This window comes from Plasmodium coatneyi, chromosome 9, assembly GCF_001680005.1.
Source record: "Plasmodium coatneyi strain Hackeri chromosome 9, complete sequence".
In the NCBI taxonomy this organism is placed as follows: domain Eukaryota; phylum Apicomplexa; class Aconoidasida; order Haemosporida; family Plasmodiidae; genus Plasmodium; species Plasmodium coatneyi.
This window is the reverse complement of record NC_033564.1, coordinates 847493-868756: the sequence shown is the minus strand read 5'-3', so window position 1 is coordinate 868756 and position 21264 is coordinate 847493. Positions and strand designations below refer to the sequence as shown.

The 21264-nt window shown below is 44.1% G+C and overlaps 6 protein-coding genes across 6 annotated transcripts; 1 reads left to right on the top strand and 5 right to left on the bottom strand.

The window, feature by feature from the left end:
- Positions 1-398: 398 nt before the first annotated feature.
- Positions 399-1656, top strand: PCOAH_00025210 (Uncharacterized protein; the record flags this gene model as incomplete). The annotated part of the gene is made up of 2 exons (XM_020059326.1): positions 399-580; positions 738-1656. The coding sequence occupies 2 exons, from the start codon at positions 399-401 to the stop codon at positions 1654-1656; spliced, it is 1101 nt and encodes a 366-aa protein (XP_019915058.1).
- A 782-nt stretch (positions 1657-2438) lies between these two features.
- PCOAH_00025200 (Uncharacterized protein) lies at positions 2439-3978 on the bottom strand (the record flags this gene model as incomplete). The annotated part of the gene is made up of 2 exons (XM_020059325.1): positions 2439-3613; positions 3735-3978. The coding sequence occupies 2 exons, from the start codon at positions 3976-3978 to the stop codon at positions 2439-2441; spliced, it is 1419 nt and encodes a 472-aa protein (XP_019914712.1).
- A 1035-nt stretch (positions 3979-5013) lies between these two features.
- PCOAH_00025190 (Uncharacterized protein) lies at positions 5014-5426 on the bottom strand (the record flags this gene model as incomplete). The annotated part of the gene is made up of 2 exons (XM_020059324.1): positions 5014-5100; positions 5262-5426. 2 exons carry the CDS (start codon positions 5424-5426, stop codon positions 5014-5016), a joined length of 252 nt encoding a protein of 83 aa, XP_019914939.1.
- Positions 5427-7482: 2056 nt separating this feature from the next.
- On the bottom strand, positions 7483-8971 carry PCOAH_00025180 (Phosphoglycerate mutase; the record flags this gene model as incomplete). The annotated part of the gene is made up of 3 exons (XM_020059323.1): positions 7483-8119; positions 8291-8372; positions 8578-8971. The coding sequence occupies 3 exons, from the start codon at positions 8609-8611 to the stop codon at positions 7483-7485; spliced, it is 753 nt and encodes a 250-aa protein (XP_019914806.1).
- Positions 8972-9900: 929 nt separating this feature from the next.
- On the bottom strand, positions 9901-14239 carry PCOAH_00025170 (Uncharacterized protein; the record flags this gene model as incomplete). Its single annotated transcript, XM_020059322.1, has 6 exons — positions 9901-10080; positions 10462-10515; positions 10647-10747; positions 10925-10985; positions 11090-11226; positions 11401-14239. The coding sequence occupies 6 exons, from the start codon at positions 14237-14239 to the stop codon at positions 9901-9903; spliced, it is 3372 nt and encodes a 1123-aa protein (XP_019915036.1).
- A 1716-nt stretch (positions 14240-15955) lies between these two features.
- PCOAH_00025160 (Uncharacterized protein) lies at positions 15956-20120 on the bottom strand (the record flags this gene model as incomplete). The annotated part of the gene is given in 3 exon segments (XM_020059321.1): positions 15956-17259; positions 17337-19777; positions 19792-20120. 3 exon segments carry the CDS (start codon positions 20118-20120, stop codon positions 15956-15958), a joined length of 4074 nt encoding a protein of 1357 aa, XP_019914904.1.
- Between the last annotated feature and the right edge of the window lie 1144 nt (positions 20121-21264).

Below are 21264 nucleotides of genomic sequence, written 5' to 3'. Positions count from 1 at the left end.
CAATTGTTCACACCAGGAGGTTGTGCAACATATACACGTGAATCGCGTCACTTAACTGGAAGGGTATACCCGCCCTGTCAGTCACCTACGAGGAGTGCGAAAAAAAAAAAATAACAGAAACAACAGGAACTAAAGGAACGAATGGAACCACATGAATAATAGAAATAGTGAAGGAAAAAAAAAAAAAAAAAAAAAAAAAAAAAAAAAAAAATAAACTGACAAACCAACAACAACAACCGAACGGGTGACAGACGCAACTACGGTCGGAGCGTTAGTTACACCGAAATAGCGCCACCACAAGTATATGTATATGTATTTATATATATATATTTTTTTTCGTTTGGGTTGATCCATGCGCTCTTCTTGCCAGCACGTGCCCCTCCTTCCCCCCGTGCAAAATGAGCAATAAAGTTGACGCGTCCCTGCAGGACGCACTCAGAGTAACAGAGAACAGCAGATACAAAATGGACGATGAGAATATGAAGGACGTGGACACTCAGTTGGAGGACAAGTATATAAAAAATTACGAGATCACACGGGCTAGCAGGTTCCTGTTCTTCTTGATGGGCTTCCTGACTCTGTGGTAAGTATATGATGGGTTCTCCTTCAGACTGGCTGCGATGGTAGTAACTCGTCCCCGCTGTAAACGGGTAACCACAAACGGGTAACCACAAATGGGTTACTACAAAAGGGTAACTACACACCGCCTACACCCACCTACCTACCCACACTTGCAGCGGGCTGAGGTCCTTCATCGCAAGCAAGGCGGCCTTCCATCCCCCCACATTGAAGGGATACGAAGTGGTAGACAACAAATTCCTATACAAGAACCCCTTCAGTTCATATGACATAAATGATCTCCTGGAGCAGAACAACGTGGGCGTAGATTACCATAAAATAGTAAACGGAAAGGATGAAGTGGCGTCCATCCTCGTATACAGGAAGCCACTTGATCTAAATAAACAAATAATTCTCTACTCTCATGGGAACAACACAGATATAGGTCACAACTTCCCCGCCTACATCAACTTAATCTTCCAAACAAACGTAAATGTAGTAACCTACGATTACAGTGGATACGGATATAGTAATAAAAAACCATCAGAAAAAAGTATGCACAAAAATATAGAAAATGTATACAAATATTTAACGGAAAATCTACATATAAATCCGCTAAACATTATAGTGTATGGGCACAGTATTGGAACCTGTGCCAGTAGCCACTTAATTAGCCTGCGGAATGTAAAGGTAGGGGGATGTATCTTGCAGTCCGCCTTGGCCAGTGGGATAAAACTCCTCTTCCCCTACCAGAAGAGGAACCTTCCTTGGTTCGATATGTTTAAAAATTATGAAAAATTACAAAAGGCGTCTCTTCTCCCTATGTATATTATGCATGGGAAAATGGACGAAGATATTCCATACTACCATTCGGTCATTTTACTGAACACACTTCGAAAGAATTTTGAAAAGAAGTACAAGAAAATGAAGGCAACACAGGCTCACTCTCCGGAGAAGGACGTCGACGTAGATTCCCTCATCACCTTTTGGGGCATTGCCAACTCGGATCACAACAACATTGAGTTGGTCAACTCGGACGACTTCTACCGCCGCCTGCGTGCCTTCCTCGCCTTTTGCAAGAAGTACAACGGGCTCTAGCCCACTCATGCGCAATACATGGTTCACACGTCATACCTGGTTAATGCGTCTTGCGCGGAGAGAGCCCGCCTTGGCTTCTCTCACCTCTTTCACAATTTGTGGGTCGATTTTTTTTTTAGTCTGTTTTTCCACCAACAAGGAAGGGATGGGACGGGCCTTTTCTTGATTTGCCCATTTTTCCCATTCGTCCCTTCGTCTGTGTTTGCTTCTTCCCCGCCCTGCATCGCACGGCGTAAACGTCGCACCGGTTGCGTCTGCACGTGTGCTCATTCGCTGTTTCGTGCGAAGTGACACGCGTTACTCTGTTGTCTTTTGGGTTTTTCTTCGTCTAACATTCGTTGTTTTTATTTTCGTCTCCTTTTTTTAATCCCGATTTGCTTATCCGTTTATGCGTATATTTGTGAATTCACCTGATGATGATTCATTTGTCCTTTTTTTTTTTTTTTTTTTCCAGAGTTCCCTACATTTGGGGGGTGCCGCCATTCCTTCACCTCCCATTATGCATGTGTTTGATGGCACGCCTTTCCTGTTAGGTGTCCCAACGTGCAACTTATCTCAATATCAGCATCTGCGCGTCAGCAGCTGTTTCTTCCCTTTTTTTTTTCAAGTGTCAAACGGATCAAGGGGGGAAATGGTTATCAAAGGGAAGGCCACCATGTGGGGGTCCCCCCCAAACAGGTCCTCCCTAGCAAAAGCATATCCTTAAGAGAATGCTCACAAATAGTTTCGGGTGGTGGGCACACGAAAAAGTCATCCTGAATGCACTGCACCACAGTTGGGTGTTACTTCACGCGGTACCGATCGAAAAAGCGTAGAATCGTGTTGATGTTCCTGGTGAGGTGAATCCCAAGGAAAGACGACACGCAAACAGAGAGGGACACCAAGAAAAACACATAGTCGCTATCTTCACAAAAATTTTTTAAATTCATGCCGAATAAACTTGTAATAACAGAAGAAATGGAAAAAAACAAAGTGGCAAAAGATATCTTAACATTTAACAGGATGAATTTGTTTCGATTGTAATCCAAGTTCAATCGCATCAGTTCTTCATAGTGAGTAATTTTCTCTTCCACGTTTTCTAATTCTCTATACAGCTCATCCGTTAACTGTAAATGGGTCTCTAAAACGATCTCTAAGTCAGTGCAATCCTTTAAGGGACTAGATAACCTACTACAATTACCAGAAGAAAGAATTCCTTCTTTCAGTATATTCGTTTTTATAAAAGTTAGATACATGTTTTCCATGTCCGTGTGGTTATTTAAAATTCTCTCGATACTGTTACGCAGAGCATTTAACAAATTTGAAAACTTCTGCAAGCTGTTTTTTATTTTCATCATATCTCTCAATAGGTTATTTGTCAGGATATTTATTTCGTTGTTTTCTTCCTTCCGTTGTTGTAAGATTATTCCCTTGATTCGTTCGTTTAGGTGGTAGAGGTCTTCTTCGTACTCCTTTATAGACAACTGCATGCAGATATCCAAACAGAGGAACTCGAAGTAGATGTTCGATTTGTGTTTGTAAAAATGGTTTTTAACATTCACGTGGTTTAGCTCTTCCGGAGAGGGGCACTCCTGTGAGCCCTCTTGGGGACAATACGGAGCGCCATCTCCAGGCCGTTCGTCTGAGGCTGTTCTTTGGCACTCCTTCTTATCGGCTACCCCCGGACAGTCGTCCTTCCCTTCAAAGGAATTGGCTACATTCTCCGACTGCCCATTTGGCTTCCCCTCTTCTTCTGCTTCTTCACCGTCCAGGTCACATTTCCTTTTAAAATTCTTCTTAACCAAATTGGTGGCCTTCACCACTAAGGGGTTATTCGGCTCGAACATCCATAATTCATTGAACCGAATCACGCAGCTGATGAAACCCGTGCGAAGCAGGATCATGTTCTTCCTCACCAGCAGGGTGGGGTTGTGGTTGTTGCTCGAGTCGATCAGGCGCAGGTCACTCACGGGGATGTCTGCGGTGGGGAGGAAAAGGAGGTGCATGCATGTAAAAGGAGGGTACACTAGGGAAGTACCCCCAATAGGGGAAAAACACGGAAGCAATGTGACAAATGGGCCACCCCAACTCAGCCTTACTCAGAACGTAGGGCAGACTATACTTGGAAAAGAAGAACCGCTCGCACTTGATCTGCCCATCTTGAGTAATCCTGATATTTTGCATGAACACATTGTTGAAATTTTTTTTAGAGAAAGTATGATTCTCGTTTTTATGTTCGGTCAAATTGGCTAGCCATCTTGTGGACACGCTGCCAGTCGATGTTCGTATGCACGCATAGGTCAGTCTACATCTGCAGTGCGTTAAATGGTTCCACTGGAACATGCTTCCTCTTATGCTTTCGGAGGGGTATGCGTGTGCATTCGCAACTACGTGCAGCGCTATCCTTGCCCTGGGCTAAGGTACACACTGGGAAGGAGAAGGTGCAGTGGGGGAGAGAAAGAACTTAATTAGGAGAGTTGCACATTAGAAATAATTCAACACATATTCAAAAGGCTTACAAAAAAAAAAAAAAAAAAAAAAGGGGAAAAAGATGGAGCGAAGCAACAATCTAGCGATGGCGCAGCGATAACGCAACGAGAGGGCAACGCGAAAGAGAAAAAAAAAGAAACAAATGAAAAAAAGGAGAAAAAAAAAAAATTAATCTGCTTATGACACTTAAACATACATAACGCTAGCGGGTTAAAAAAACAAAGTAACTTGAAGGACCAAAATTAACCTTAGCAAATGAAACATTTTAAAGCCCTCCAAATAGGCACGTAGAAAAAAAAAAAAGAGGCATGTATTTGGTATGTATACATGTGTATAAGTTTCATCCACTACGAGGGGGAATGAAATATTATCCTTTTCGCAAAAAAAAAAAAAAAAAAAAATTAAAGAGTAAAAAAATTAAATTGGTAAACACATGTGTAGGTTGTTATTTCCTTTTTTCTCTTCTGTTTCTCTTTTTTTTTTCTTTTTTTTCCTATCCTCTTGCTCAATCAAACGATTCGGACAAAAACAAAGGCGAATGGGGATTCATACTGAAGGACCCATTTTTTTATTTTTCGGGGTGGAAACTTCCTCCTTGCGCTTCACTCCAGGGCGTGCTTGCACAACAAGGAGCGCACATAACAGAAGCACGAGGAAGGATTGAACGAATAGGGGAGGAAGCAAATATCCGGTAGGTGGGTGGGTCAAAACGAGTTGAACAGGAAAGGTTAACGGGTTGTGTGAATCGATACGTTGAAAATGCTCCCAGGAGGTCGCTCCGTGTGTGGTTGCTTAGGGGCGAAGAACAAACAACAGTTATGATATGGGCCCTCTTGAGTAAACGCAGAGAAGGGGGGACGGGGGCTGAGTCTCTTCTCTTTGCCTGCGTTATGAGCTGGTACTTTGATACTTCTTCGTTTTTCGACTGCCTCTAAATAGTGCAATGCTGCTCACGATGAGTATGCCAAAATAGATCTGCCAAAGGGGGGAAGGAATGATGGTGTGTTCAGATTGTGACTGGCCAGTTAGCGCAACCGTAAATGATCGCCCCTTCGGGATGGAACTGTGCAGTTCGGTCCACAGCAGCTCAGCCGAACTGCCGGGCCGCTACGCAGTTGCACCTCTCCTCAGCTTACCCCTGCACAAATGAATGACGGCTTCACCTTCTCAGCCTTATTCCCGTGCAACTCCAACGAGTCGGAGTCATACAACAGCAGAAGACCAATGAGTGCCAAAAAAACTGCAGAGAAGAGCGATACTATGGCGAAGTAGTACGTGATGGCCTTTTTAAATGCAGACATGTTCTTCTCTTCTTTGTTTACGTTTTAAGGGGGAACTGAAAGTACTAGGTTTTCAGTCGGGGGTGAGTGGGTGTTATATTCGTACAGGCTTGCTGACTGATGTATCAAAATAAAATCTGTACTTTGTAACATATCATTATGCTTCGTATGGGGGGGTAATGGGTTGGTGCTCTTTGAGGCGAATTTCTCTGGTCCAGCTGAGCGTTGGTCTGCCGATTGGTTGATTCGCTGGTTGGTCTGTCGGTTGGTCCGGCGCTTGGCCTGTTGGTCTCTCTCGCCCTCTTGCTAGCTGTTGCTCCTTCTACATGTTCCAGCGGCCGTCAGGCAACTAATGAAGGGGGAGCACATTACTTACGCGAGTGAGCGCGCGGAAACGTATGCACATTAAGTCAATCGTTGCAAAGAAGAGGGGAAAAAAAAAAAAAAAAAAAAAAAAAAGAAAAAAATTCATCCACCCATTTACTCGAAAGAACAACACGAAAGAAAAGTGAAAAAAACGGGAAAAATGAAAGTACTCAATATCGTCAAAACTTTGTCAAAAATTCACAGATCCATGTTTCAAATATATATATATTTTTTTTCTTTCCTTTTGTGCATGTTTGTCAAATTAATTTTTTTTTATAATCATATTGTTATAAGTACAATATGCACACGAGCGTACAATATAATTACATGTACGCATAGTAGTACATGCTATATGTAATATTTTTTTTTTTTTTTTTTTTTTTTTAGCTTTTTACCTGAGTTGTTCATGCGAAATGTATCATTTTATGCCAATTTTATGGGATTATTATTTTTGTAATTAATTATTTTTTTTTTTACCTTAAATGTCAGGTAAAAAAAATAGGCACATTTGGATACCATGTCCCCTTTGGCTGTTTCGCTTGTACTTTTTTCTGCACACATGAAAGACAAAAGGTACATGATGCCTTTAAAAATAAAGCGAATTGGAGGAGGCCAAATTTCGGGGGAAAAAAAAGCAAATATAATGGACACACAAAAAATGTAAATAATGAGACGTTTTCCTTCACTTGATGTGAAACAGAGGCCGTTTGATTTAATGTTTGGAATGTTACGCGTGAGAGAAATGTGCCAAGCGTTACCGTTACCCGTGGGGGGGGCAACCGCGGTGAATGTTTTTCCTCCGCGATTGGCAGAACGTAGAAAAAGCGTTTAAGATAAAAGCAAAATTGCGCAACTGAGGGTGAGGCCAAGCGGAGATGCCTCCTCCAGCTTCGTACTTATTCCCCCTTTTTTTGCGCGTAGCAGGTGCCGCTTAACTCGCGCGATGGCAGGAAAGATATTTTCAAATGGCGAAGCAGCCTCACGGTCTGCTACACGACCCGAATTGCATGCTGTGTGTAGGTGCACATAAGCGTCCATTTGGTGCAGAGGAGACCACCTTTAAAATGGCACCTCCGTTGACACACGTGCCGGACAGCCCATTTTGCATGGTTTAAAGGGGATGCACTATCCTTTTACAATTTTATCTTTCCAGTCAGTTTTTAATTCGTTTCATGCAATTTTGAGTAGCGTACATGTATATAAGAAAAAACGATTTTCTAGTGTATGCTAGTGACACTCACGTAGAGAAAAAGGCGTCAGTGGGGGGGGTGCTTGTGCGACGCTACGGCGGCATGCTCGTCGTATGTGCGTTAGGGAAGATAGCTCCACGCGTGGCAGCTGTGAACATTTTCCCCGCAGCACCCCTCCCCTATCTATGTTCAGATGAACACGAGATGGAAGTGGGTACAATGCGGTCAAGGTGCCACCGCGAAGCGATCGCACATTGATTTTTTGCCCATCGTTCTTATTGCCTCTATATGACCGTATGATTGTCTTGTTATATGCCTCTGTTCGGGGCTAACAGGGGCCGCGCACTAACCTACCGCCTACGCACACGCCATCAAATCGCAGGATGGGCAAGCTCTCTGTAAAGGCCGCCCCACAGATGCCACGTGTAGCGGCACGTCTAGCGAACTACTCCTGGTGTTTTGCTTTTCCGTTGGGCTATTCCCTTCTGTGCCACTTCCATGAGTTCTGACTATTATGCCCTTCATTTGGCCTTTCCCTGGTTGGCCACTTCGTCCATTTTCTTCTTGAGTTCCTCACTGTCCATCAGGTAGTAGTGTTTAATAGGTTTCAGATTTTCATCCAACTCGTAGACTAGGGGAACTCCAGTTGGAATGTTGAGCTCCAACACATCTGCTTCAGTTAATTTATCTAAATGTTTAACTAACGCTCTTAAGCTATTTCCATGTGCTGACACAAGGACCTTTTTATTTGCCAAAATATCAGGTGCTATGTGATCGAACCAGAGGGGCAAAACTCTTTCGACGGTGTCTTTCAAACATTCAGTAAAGGGTAGCACATCCTTTGGGACGTTCTTGTAAACGACGTTATGTCCTGGCCACCTACTGTCTTCCTTATCCAATTTGGGAGGAGGGATATCATAGGATCGTCTCCAGATTTTCACTTGTTCCTCTCCGTATTTTTTTGCCGTCTCAGATTTGTTAAGTCCTTGTAAAGATCCATAATGCCTTTCATTTAGTCTCCAAGTTTTAATAACTGGGACGTGTAGCAGTTCTCCTGTCTTGAGCACATTCCATGTGGTGGTGATGGCTCTCTTTAGCACCGATGTGTACACCACGTCGAAGCGGAAGTTCTTCTCCTTTAGGTAGTTTCCCGCGGATCTACAGAGGGGTGATAAACACATACAGAAGTGTAGTGGTGCACGGTATGCCATATATTAGCGACCGAAATGGAAGCACCACCACAAGTGACGTGGCGTGCATGTCCTCATCGTGGCGTTTCTCTCATTTGCCTGAAAAACGTTACTTCCTTTCCTCATGTTTTATACTTACATGGCCTCCTTCTCTCCCTGTTCACTCAGGGGTACGTCCGTCCAGCCGGTGAATTTGTTCTCCTTGTTCCAAGTGCTTTCACCTAATGAGGAGTTAAACAGTTGGTGTGCAGTCATGTAAAAGGGGATCCCCCGTGGGAACTATATACATGGGAGCCATCCGCCGCGATGAAACAGTGACCAAAGGAAAAAATAAAAAGAGAGAAAAAAAAAATTTAATTGCAGCCCCACGTTGAGCCGCCGCACCTCATCCTACGGTGTTTCTTTTTTTTTTCTTTTAAAACATACCATGCCTTAGTAGAACCAACGTGTATGTCGCCATTTTGATACTTCAGGGAATATAGATAGGATTGCACGTGGGGCTTCCTTCTTTTTAAGGGCCAAAGAAAACTTTGCGTTGAGGCAATGCTAACGTGTGGTCGTGTCGAGGGTGTCACGAGAGAAATTCCGCCGATGCGCGGTATGCTCCAAGGGGAAATAAAAAATGTGAAGTGAAAAATGGGGGAGTACAAAAAGTAACGTCAAAACGGCAAAATAAATGCGATAAAAAACCGAGTGTTCTGTTGGATGGAAAAATTAAAGTTAAAAAAAAAATTGTTTCGCAAAAATGCAGACGTGCATAACACTCTCAGTAGCAATCGCAGCCGCAGGCGTAGCCCGAGAATAACATTTTTTAATTCCTAACTTCGCAAATCCTGAGGAACCGCTGTTTTATAAAATCGCTGCGGTTAAAAAAAGTGCACTGTAGGAAGGGGGGGAGAAAAAAAAAGCCCTCTCTCTGAATTGGTTTCACTTACCCCTGAAATTGAAGCGCTGTGGGCACCACTCCGCTTTATGCGGCCCTACGAAAAAAAAAATATGACGTGGCATGCGGGTCCCTCCTTGGCATTTTGTCACCCCCTCCAGAGGCATGTGCATGATTAGATACAACCACATGCGGCTTGCTGCTTTTTTGTCGTCCCAACGGAGAGTATGCACGAGGGGCATATCATATATGAGCGCTTCCCCACTTTTCCCGTTTTGCAATTCCTTGCAGGCGGCTACGGCTAGGTGTATATACTAACCACCACGAGGTTATACTTGCAAAACGGGGGGGAGGAAAAAATAACGCCGCTTCGGGGGATGCATGTATTATTAGTTAGTACCTCTTAAAATAAGGCGCATCGCAATAACCCCTCAGTGCACAACAGCGTAAAAAATATACCGTATGACGCGGTGTTCTCAAAAGAACCTCCCGTCATTTCCCCTTGGGGCAATTTATAATGTCCCCATGTCGCTACGTCCCGCACGCCAGTCGATCCAACTACCAAAGTTAGGAAACACATTCGGGTTAAAAAAAATAATTAATTAGAGTTTTTTTAAATGACATATTTTAAAATGGGAAAAAATTGAAGGGGGACAGAAGAGGCAAAAACGCGCAACGCGTGAAGGAGGTGATATAAAAACGTGGGGAATTTCTCCTCCCCATATAATCCCTTGGCACATCCACCGGATGAATGTGGGGAAGCACACAAAAAGGCGACATACAAATAAAAGCGCAAATGCAACGTGCATGCGCTGAGGTGGTGTGTGTACGAAAAACGCAAAAAATATATATTTTTTTTTAAAATTTCAGAATATTTTCTTTTTTATCTTTTTAAACAAATAACTCTTGGGGAGGTTCTCCTTCATGTCGTCTTCACTTTTAGCTTCCACATCTTCTTCTTCTTCGACCTCCGGTTCAGCTTCCTCTTCTTCTTCCTCAATATTTTGCGGCTCTTCCTCGGTGAGCCATTTGTGCCAGTAGATCAGCTGCGAAGAGAAGGGGAAGAGCATACGTGAATCGTTTGCACTAATGAAATGAATGCCAACAAGGGGAACAATATTGCATTCGGCCAGCGCGTATACACATACAACACAGGCGTGTAAACATGCTAGGCGACCACGCGTGAACAGTGCAAATGGTCTTCAACTGTGAGCACATGCCTTTCCTTCTTCATCATTAAAACATATGCGTTTTTTTTTTTTTTGATGAAAAAACTTTTTATGTGCCAAGCGATTTTGTTTTTCTTTCGCTGTGCGTTGTTGTTCGTCGTTCCATTAAGTCACTTCACACTTTTTTTTGCAGTGGTGAAATGAGACGCATATAGGGAGACGATCCCTTTGTAGGCATTCGTGTGTGTGATAACTCACCTGCAGCATGGCTTTGCTCTTCAGCTCCGAGTCGGAGTTGTCCTCATCAAACCACTAGGGGGGGTAAAAAAAATATACAAAAATAAATAAATATAAATATATATATGTAGTATATATGTATGCATGCATTATGTGCATGTCTGCTGGTGAAGGCACATGGCATAACCAGAATCGCTCGTCGCTACCTTCACAAATGACCCCTTCGAGATAACGCCGGTGAAGAGAAGCGCGTCGAAGGCAGCTTCGACCAGGGAGGTCTCCTCAGACAGGTGCGGGTACTTCAGTTCTGTTGGTGGGGAAGGGGGGTGCACATAAGTCCAAAAACGTTTGTATATATATGCATGCACATTTAAGGGTATTGTTTCGCAAAGGAATAGCAACGTGTATTTTCCCTAACGCAATATAAATGGAGTGCCCGCCTGCACGTGTATGTGCCCACTCAGCGTGTTGGGGTCACCCTTACCGTCACAAATTTTTACGACGTCGTTTAGGATGTACTCGTCGTGGTTTTCAATTTTGCTTCTCTGCAGGGGGGGGAATAACATGAAGGTTAGGGCAGTTGGATAGGATGGCAAAGGCATAACAAAAGGGGTATGTTCCCCATGTGTATGACGCCCATGTGAAGTACCTCCTTCAGGTAGAGAAAAAGAAGCCTCAAATTGGCCGCCTTCTTCAGGTACACCTCATCTGCACACTTTTGGGTAAGGCTTAAAATGAAAACGGTTATCGTCACGAAGAGAGGCACGTGGCTCTCCAGGTAGTTGCCTGCAGGGGGGGTCACAAAAATGGAACAGTCAAATGGAACAGTCAAATGGGGCAGTCAAATGGGACAGCAAAGTGGGAAAGTGTGTTTTCCACGCGGAGCCACTACATAACGCTGCACTCAACCGCGGAACACGGGAACAACGGAATGCCAACACAAACGTGAACTGAACATACATTCGTCCGTCTGGAGGGGGGAACACAAGTCCATGCATTCGTCTTGACTGATCGACTGGTCATGCTCAACTCTGTTCTTCACTTTCAAGTAAAACGTTTTCATACTATCCAAGTCATGCTTGTATATATTGTTATATTTTTCGTTCTCTTCATTTCTTTTGGCAATTTTTTCGAGCTGCTTTTTGTACAACTCTTCTCGTCTCTTTTTTGTCACTTCCTCTATGTCCATTTTTTCTACAATTTTTGCGTTTTCTGTTTTTTCCGCAATTTCTTCGATTATGCTTTTTACATTCTTTTGTTCTGGTTGATTGGCTCGTTTAAGCATCGTGGCGCTTTTCTTCTGCTCATTGGTGGGTCTCACTTTGGGGGTGCCTTCAACTACCACGGTGTCTACTTTATTGGGGGATTCTACTTTACTGGGGGTGGCTGTTCCACCGAGCACCTCCTTCGTGGCCTCATTTTGCCCTGCCTCATTTTGTCCTGCCACATTTTGTCCTGCCTTATTTTGTTCTATCTCCTTTTGGGCCTCCATGTGTAACAGCTTCGCCGTGGGTATAAACGTTGACGACCCTTGGCTTCTGTTCTTAAGAAGCTGCAATTTCATTTCCCTCTGTTTTTTCTGTTCTTCTAGAAGTTTTTGGTTCCGCTCCTCCTTCTCCTTCTGTTCCAGTTGGTACATTATAACTCTCTTTGGAACGAACTTCTTCTTTGGCGTCACCTCTCCAGATTGGTCTGCCGGTTTGGCGACATCAACAGGGGTGGGCTCCTTCGTGGCGTTCGAGTCGGTCGCTTCGGCGTCTTTATCCTGCGCATCCTTAGGTTCACTTTCCTTGGTGGCCTTCTCTTCAGCCTCTGTCTTTGTTTTTTCTTCCGCTTCCTTTTTGGCCTTTTCTTCTGCTTCTTTTTTGGCCTTTATTTCGGCTTCTTTTTTGGCCTTTATTTCGGCTTCTTTTTTGGCCTTCTCTTCAGCCTCCTTTTTGGCCTTTTCTTCTGCTTCTTTTTTAGCTTTTTCTTCCGCCTCCTTTTTGGCCTTTTCTTCTGCTTCTTTTTTAGCTTTTTCTTCCGCTTCTTTTTTGGCCTTTTCTTCCGCTTCTTTTTTGGCCTTCTCTTCCGCTTCTTTTTTGGCCTTCTCTTCTGCTTCTTTTTTAGCTTTTTCTTCGGCTTCTTTTTTTGCCTTTTCTTCCGCTTCTTTTTTAGCTTTTTCTTCTGCTTCTTTTTTAGCCTTTATTTCGGCTTCTTTTTTAGCCTTCTCTTCAGCCTCTTTTTTAGCCTTTATTTCGGCTTCTTTTTTAGCCTTTATTTCGGCTTCTTTTTTAGCCTTTATTTCGGCTTCTTTTTTTTCCTTTTCTTCAACTTCCTCTTTGGCCCTTTCTTCAGCCTCCTTCTTCGCCTTTTCCTCGGGCTTCTCCTCCTCCTGGTGCTCACAAAGGACATCCCCGTTCGGCTGACTTTCCACCGGGCTGTCCTTCACCTTCTCCTGCAGCTTTTTCCGTTTCCTCAGTTCCTCTAGTCGTCTAAGGTGGTACGGCTTCTCACTGGTCGACGTCTTTTCTTTTGTCGCTTCGTCCTCCCGTTTGGCTCTCACGTTAGCAAAGTCGATGTCATCGTCCCTCTTGCCCCTAGCAATGCCGAACTTCACGTCTCCATTCCTTTTGTTTCGCACATTGGAAAAGTCCACGTCCTCCTCTCGCTTGTTTCTAAGGTTAGCAAAATCGAGGTCGTCTTCATCCCTCTTGGTTCTTACGTTGGAAAAGTCCACGTCGTCCTCCCGTTTGGCTCTCACGTTGGAAAAGTCCACGTCATCATCTCGCTTGTTTCTGAGGTTTGCGAAATCGAGGTCTTCCTCGTCTCTCTTGTTTCTAAGGTTTCCAAAGTCGAGGTCGTCCTCGTCTCGCTTGTTTCTAAGGTTAGAGAAGTCGACGTCCTCGTCTCTCTTGTTTCTGAGGTTTGCAAAATCGAGGTCGTCTTCATCCCTCTTGTTTCTGAGGTTTGCAAAATCGAGGTCGTCTTCATCCCTCTTGTTTCTGAGGTTTGCAAAATCGAGGTCGTCTTCATCCCTCTTGTTTCTGAGGTTAGCGAAATCGAGGTCCTCTTCATCCCTCTTGTTTCTGAGGTTTGCAAAATCGAGGTCGTTTTCATCCCTCTTGTTTCTAAGGTTTGCGAAGTCAAGCTCGTCTTCGTCTTGTTTGTTACGGAAGTGTGCAAAGTCGACGTCTTCGTCCCTCTTGTTTCTAAGGTTGGAAAAGTCTAGGTCGTCCTCCCTCCTGTTTCGCAGATTGGTAAAATCCACGTCGTCCTCGTCTCGCTTGTTTCTAAAGTTTGGGAAGTCAATGTCGTCATCCCGCTTATTACGGAGGTTCGTAAAATCCATGTCCTCGTCTCGCTTATTACGGAAGTTTGCAAAGTCAACGTCGTCCTCCCTCCTGTTTCTACGGTTGGGGAAGTCTACACCCTCGTCTCTCTTGCTCCTAAGGTTGGAAAAGTCGACGTCATCGTCTTCGTCACCACCTATACCGTTCTGCCTACCCTTACCCCTCTGTCCCCCGTGGGGGGAGAATTCCCCCTTCCTCCCATGGCCTCTGTCAAAGGGGGCATTCTTATTCCTGTTATCATCCCTCCGGTTAAAAGGCTCATTCCCTTTGTTATTTTGGCTATCTTCATCTAGAACCCGCCACTCAATGTTCTGAACGAATTCGTTCTGCTCAAAAATTTTTTTCCTTCTTTCGTCTGCTCTGTTGGGTTCAGGTAGCTTCGCGTCAATTATGAGATCATCATCTTTCTGGTAGTACTTTTGCAGGTCAATGATGTTTACATGGATTTGTTTTTTTTTCTTCGCCATTTCGTGGGTACCTTTTTCCGGTCAGTTGATCTGTCGGTTGGTTGACTGGCTGATTGATTCGCTGGTTGCGTGGGGGAGTGTTCCCTTTTTCTGCGTTGCGCCTTTACGCAATCACAGAGAGGGAAGTGAAAAAAGAAGAAACAACGTTTAGGGGGCTTTTTACATTTATATCGTTCAGGAGAAAAGCATCCCTAAAACGTGATGATATAGCTTATTTCTTCTTGGTTACAAAAAAAAAAAAAGAAAAAAAAACAACCTCTCCTCTTCTTCTTTCTCTTCCTGTCCCTTCTATTTTACTAATTGGAGATATTTTTATGATCGGTATTTTTTTTTTTTTTTTTCCCCTTCCAAATGAGTGTTTTTTTTTTTTTTTTTTTTTTTATCTTTTTTCTGTGGTTCCCCAGTCGTCCCTTGTATGGAATCACATACGTGGCGGAAATAGCAGCTGAGCGTTGATCGTATTTTTTCCTCGCGCTAGCAAGGCAAAAGAAAAGAACCATAGGGCGGGTGATGGAATTGTATGCACAAGTAGGTGTATGCAGGCTTCACAATTAGCAGTGCTGCTGCTGCCGCCCATGCGTGCGAACAATGCGGATAATTCTTCACAGTACCGCTTCCGATAGAGCAGGTTCTCTATGCAGTGTAAAAAAAGATATGGTTAAGTAGAGCAAGCATTATATACCACAGTGCAAACGCACTCACGCAGCGTGTTTATATCCGTCCCCGTTTCACCTTTGCACTTTTGGTACATACAGTTGGTCGTTCCGCCTTTGCGTGGGTTAATCTTAGCGTTTTTTTTTTTTTTTTTTCTATCATCTGAAATGGTGAAACATCCATTTAAAAAAAAAAAAAAAACGACGTGCATTCGAGGTTGATCATGCGACTCCTCATAGGCACGATTTTTTTTTTTTTTTTTTAAATTAATGTTTAAGTGATACTTGCTGGCCTTCTCACTGCAACATTACGTCTACGAGTTTCCCCCGCGCATGAGGGAAATTATCCAGACGTGACCCAAGCAGTTTTTACGCGATTTTGCAGCGCGTAGCAGGTGGGCACACTCGAATGTGCCTTTCCCACACGTTCAGTCGAACCACCAACATTAACAGATGATCCACCCAAATAAAAAAAAAAAAAAAAAAAGTGGACATATGTGTGTCTGTTACAACCTGCGGCGCATGTTACCACACGATACAACTACCTTTCCAGTGGATACGCACTTAGTGTTCTCCCGTGTAGACACTTTCAAATGAGTACCCCCTCCAGGGTATGTGTCCACCTCCAATTATGTAATAGAAGGGTATATAAATTTAGGGTCATTCCCCTGGTGGAGGAAACCATTTATCCGCAAGTCCAATCAGCATATATATAAAAGGGGAAAACAGAGAACGCATCTTGCAACGCTACTTTACCAAGGGTTGTATGCAAAAAGAAGCTTAACAACATCGTTGTGTGGGGGGTGGTGTTACACGCGTAGGTAAAAAACCCATCACCATTCGTCATTCTTAACGAGGGGGAAATGCTCCTTCCGCTGGGCATCACCATGGAGCGGTTACAAAGTAGGAAGAAGGGTTGTTCCGTTTTGCAAACAGTACAGTTTATAGTTGAATCACATGGGGGTGCCGGGAGAAAAAAAAAAAAAAAAAAAAAAAAGACCAAGTGGGGTGGGGCGGATTGTGCATAAACGCATCCACCGCTTTGTCACCACTTCCTCACTACTCAGTTAAAGTAGTCGACGTACCTACTCCGCACGTCCGTTATGTTCAGCGGGTTCTTCTTGTTCGTGTTGGAAGGGTTCTCCGCCTGAGGAGGAGGGGCAACATTTTTCATTTCCATTTCGCGCTGCATTTTCTGCCGCTCCCGTTCTTCCTCCTCGTCCGACGTCACCCCCTTCTCCCTCCACCGCTTCTTCTCGTAGTCATAATAAAAAAGGTTCTCCTCTTCCTCCTCCTCCGTTTGTTCTGCCATTTTTATTTTCTCCTTTATATTTGAGAAAAATCCTGAAATGAAGGTCTTCCCTATGTTAATTAAATCCATATTGTTTTCTCCATGTGGTTGATATGTTTGTTCTTTTTTTTCAGTCACTTCGGGGGGTCCACTGTTACCTGACTGTTCAGATGGTTTGGCGTTACCTCCATAGAGCACGGCCCCCCCTGAGGGGTAGTTCTTACTACTTAAGGGGTAAGCACTTTGGTGTGCTGTTTGGTGGGAAGCTTGCTGCACTGCATGATCGGTTGCATGATTGAACGATCCTGCGGTTTGGTATACCGCCTGCCAATTCGCATCGTAGTAGTGGGCGAAATTGTCCTGCCCTACGGTGCTGCCCATTCCCCCATACTGGGTACTTCCCCCACTGTGATTGCCTGTCCAGTTCGCATTGTAGCCACTATTACACGGGTTGTTAATCTGCTGGAAAGACATCGTAGTGGAGTTACCTCCGTCAGGCATGTTGCTTGTTACTGCACCTTCTGCCATGGGTTTACCTCCCCCGTAGAAGTAACTCACTTGAGCGGCTTCATTTTGGTAGGCACCATTGTACTGCTCATAGGTGATACCCTTTTCCGCAAGGGTGTACTCCGCTCCTCCTGAGGCAACCATTTCCGGTGGGTGGTAGCTAGACGAAATTGAATTCCCATCGTTCCTTTCGTAGGGGGCATTTTCCACAGGGGTGATGCTCGTCCTGCTGTTGGAGGCATCGTGGTGAATGTTGGATTGATCTACCTTAGTAGCAACGTTATTCGCCGTCGGAGCAAAACTAAAAGGAGAGTAACTTACAACCTTTTCATTGTTCTCATTATGATGGGTTGTAAGTGGTGCGCTTATGTGTGGTCGTGAAGCAGGGTTACTTCTAAACGGGTTTGAGGTTCTTCCTGTTGTTTCCCCCTCGTAAGTAGAACCCACACGATCTGTGTTGAACCCGCTTGGATTCTTCCCTCCGAACGGGATCATCGTAACATTATTGTGATTAATATGCTGGTAAAAAGGCACGTAGTAGGAATCTCCCTCGCGGGACACATTTTTCCCTTCACTGAATTGTTCATTTGGGGGGGTACCCCAACAGCAGAACCGGCTACACGGTTACTACAACTAGTGCCATTACCCTGGGTAGGATTCCCCATATGAGCACCTACCCCCCCGTGCGGCGAAATGACTTTATAGTTGTACATACCCCCCTCGGGAAGGTCCTCATTCGAGGCAGTCCAATTGGTGGAGAAAATTCCTCCACTGTGTAAACGAAGAGATGGTAGAACATACTTGGCCCGACTAAGTAGAGACTCATACAGATGCACCAAGTAGTAGTTCTTCTTCTGGCTTCGAATCACATCTACATAGTAGTATATAATTTCTATGTACTTTTTAGCTTGTTCTAGAACCCCTAATTCTAGCAAAGTAAAGGCGTACCTAATTTTCTGTTCTATTAGATCTTCGTAAAAAAAGTTGTCCTCATTGGATCTGTTCAGGTATTCTACCACTTCACACATCTGGAAGGTGAGGACGTCAAAGTGGGGACCCCCCCACAGTGAATGCTCTATTCCCTGTTTGTTCAGTTGGTGTGTTTCCACTGGAAAGGACTTCATATAGGTTGTGGTGTTCCCCTCCGTAGCCACTTTAAAAACACAGGGATTGCCATACAACTGTAGGTAGAGAAACTGACCCTCAGTCACACGTCCGTGCAGAAACAACTGTTTTATTAAAAAGGAAAAAAATATGTGAATGTCATCCCTGTACTCCTGGTAGTTTAGTTCATTCTCCTCGAACTGAAAGAGGAAGTTATGATAAATCAGCACGTAAAAGGAATACCAATAATCGACCAGTATATTCTTCTGAAAGGTCATGCTTTCCCTATTTAGCAGAGAAATGAAAAAGACAAAGGCTTCCTTAACAATGTTACTGTGCACACTAGGGTTATAAATGCGAAAAATATTTTTCACCCCATCAGTCACCTCAATCTCGTGGTCCATACTGTTGTCTATGTGACTTATGTACTTGCTAAGCATTAGTCTATATTTTTCCCTATTGTATTTTTTTAAAACGAGAAAGAAATGCCTGAATAAATTTTTCTCCATGCATACTCTTGCTGCCTTTTCGCTGTTGTATATACAAAGGTGGTAATATTCCAGGTAGATGTCTTCTCTTGTGATTTTTTCCTTCGTCCCCATTTTGGCGAACGCACTAATGAAGTGTGGATCAACCAAATCGTTGAATTGGTATTGCTCATTTTGTACAAACACCTTCTTCTTTTCACATGAGTTTGTATCGCTCCATGTTATTCCTAGGTTGAATGATGAGACGTCTCTACAATGCTCACTTGTGCGCCAACTGGCATTATCCCCTTGGTAGAGATCCCCACTGGAGAACTCCCTCTTCTCTGTCTCCCTCCCTGTTATTTCAAATTCGTCCATTTCAGTTCTTTTATTATTCAATGCACCCTTTTCACCAACATCGGGGGGATTATTCCTTCTTTGATCATCTTGATTCCCTGATTTTTCCCGTGGGTTGTTTTCACTTGCTCGGTGGTTTCCACTCCAGTCGTGGTGACAATTGGAATAATCACTTCTACCACTTTGGTGGCCATTCCCCTGCTGACGTGACGATTCCACAAAGTAGGATACAACATTTCGCCTCTTCTCACCCCCATCTGACTTCACCCCGCTTCTAACAACACGAACGTCCTTCAGGTTGAAGTCCAGCAGGTGGGGACTCTTCACCACATTCAATAGATAATTGTAGAGGCAACTCTTCTGTGTGTATTCATACAAATTGTTTCCATATTTTTTTTCATTTATTTTCATATGACCATGCAGAAAATTAATTACTTTCTTGTCAATTTTGTCCGTCCTCCTGCTAAACGGTCCAGGGAAATTTCTTATTCCGTGCACGTGTTCCTCTAGCCTGTTATCGCGTATTTCAATGCTGTTACTACGGTTGGCGGATGTGTGGCTTGGGGAAGGTGCGGGAGCAGCACCGGAATGAGAACCCTCCCTCGTCGTCCGAATGCCACTCTCCATAATGCAAATAAGCGGTGCGAACTTCACCTTTCTCCCCCTGGTGTAGCAGAAGGTCCCGTTCGTTCCGAAGCATAGGGCGGTGGCAGCGGCCTCACCTGCCCCGTTATCACGTGCTGCGTTATCACTTACCGCATGCCAGCTTATCCCCTTCGATGTTCCCCCCCTGGGAGCATCTTCCCCTTTTTCACTAGGCCCATTTTTGCAGCGATCCAGGTGGATTACATCCCCACGCAGGTCACCGCGAATCTGTTTTTCCTCATTGGACTCACCAATAACGTCATCAACACCATTTGGACCGTTTTGTATTCCACCGTTTCCACCATCCTGGCGTCTTCCATATTTTACGTCGGTTGCCCCATCTGGATTATTTCCACGTGGGGTCGTCAAATTGTTGTTGTGCGTTTGGTCTTCCTTTCCCACTTGGCCATCCGCTCCGCCGCACATTGTGGTCCCTTTTCCGGAGAACCAAAAATTAATTTCACTGTTGCCACTGGCTGGTTCCCCCCTGGGCCCATCCCTTCTGAGGACGAATCTGCAAAAAGGGACGATATGTCGTTTTTTATTTTCTTCTTGGATTGGGGTTCTATTTGTCTGTTTCTGTGAACGGTGGTGTCTTGCCCCTCCGATCGGACATCCACCACGTGAGTCATTCTAGTCACTTCCGTTGATGCCTCTTCCACCGCTTCTACTGGATTCCCCTTGTAGTCGACCTCGATGGGTCTTCCTTCTCCCCCTGAAGTTGTATCACCCATCTCCCCTTTTTTACCTTCATCGGGTGGTCGATTTTCCTTCTGGTTTTTATCCCTTATCTCCTCATCAATAATTAGGTCCTTGTTCCTAAATATGTTTTCATAACTGAACAGGTGTTCCTCCATGCTGGCAAGACGTTAGTCTAATTGGACCTGTTCGTCAGGGGGTAATCACAAATTTCAGCGCGTTCCCACCGACGATAGGCATTCCTCCACCCCCTAACGCAGCGATTTCTATTTTTTCCCTGTCGAGGTGAGCACACGCACCTGTCTCTTTAACCGAAAAAAAAAAAAAAAAAAAAAATACAAAACGGAACAAAATCAAATCAAAGCAAATCAGACAGGATGAAAACACATAACATACATGTATACATATATATCATGTCGGATCGAATAAAAACAAATCAAATAATTTTGCTGTGCCAAGTTCGCCCCAGTTATTCTCCTCCTGGTTTGCCAATTTGTGGCAAAGCAGCCGCGTCACGCACAACGATCACTTAGTAACGTATTCACGTGCACGCAAATGCTACTCTCCGATCGGTCACACGGTTGGCGTCTTCTCTTATAGGAGGAGCACACAACAGACGGGCTAAAGGATGAAGATGGCAATGGGCAATTATGACCACTGTTCCGTACGATGGGGAAAAAAAAAAAAAAAAATGCAACGGTTGTTTTGGGCGCTATAAATTATGCAGAATTGTTGTTAGGGGGGATTCTTTCAAATGTTCCTCTTTACTTCTTCCCCTTCTTCTATCCGCACCTGAATGTTCATTTGCATTGCTAATTCCATCCCCGCCTGCCCTGTTGTTTTCTTTTTATTTACCAACGGATGTGAAGTCTGTTGCAAATATTCACTGATCATCCAATCGGGGAAGGAAATCGAATCCGCGATTGGGTCGATCTTTCCTCGCGTGTTGTTACCTATGGAGGAGGTATGTCATTTGATTAGTTATTCAAATGTGACATGTTCTCTACGTCGTTATATTGATCATGTGAAGCGCCTCGCTTAATATTTTTTTTTATCTTCTTTTTATATATATATTTTTTTTTTTTTTTTTTGTACAATTGTTGCACTGATTTTACGTTACGCTGCGGGGGGAGAGATAATTCCCGCGCTGGTAGGGAAGTACCCGCTTCAGAGTGTTTCCTACATAGGTTGGGAAAAATCTGCGAATTATTTTTTGGGGTGACGCGGACGTTTCTGTGGACATGCAAGTGGGGGAGGGGAAAAAGCCGTTTCGGAGGGAGCCAACCGGTGAACAAATTTTGC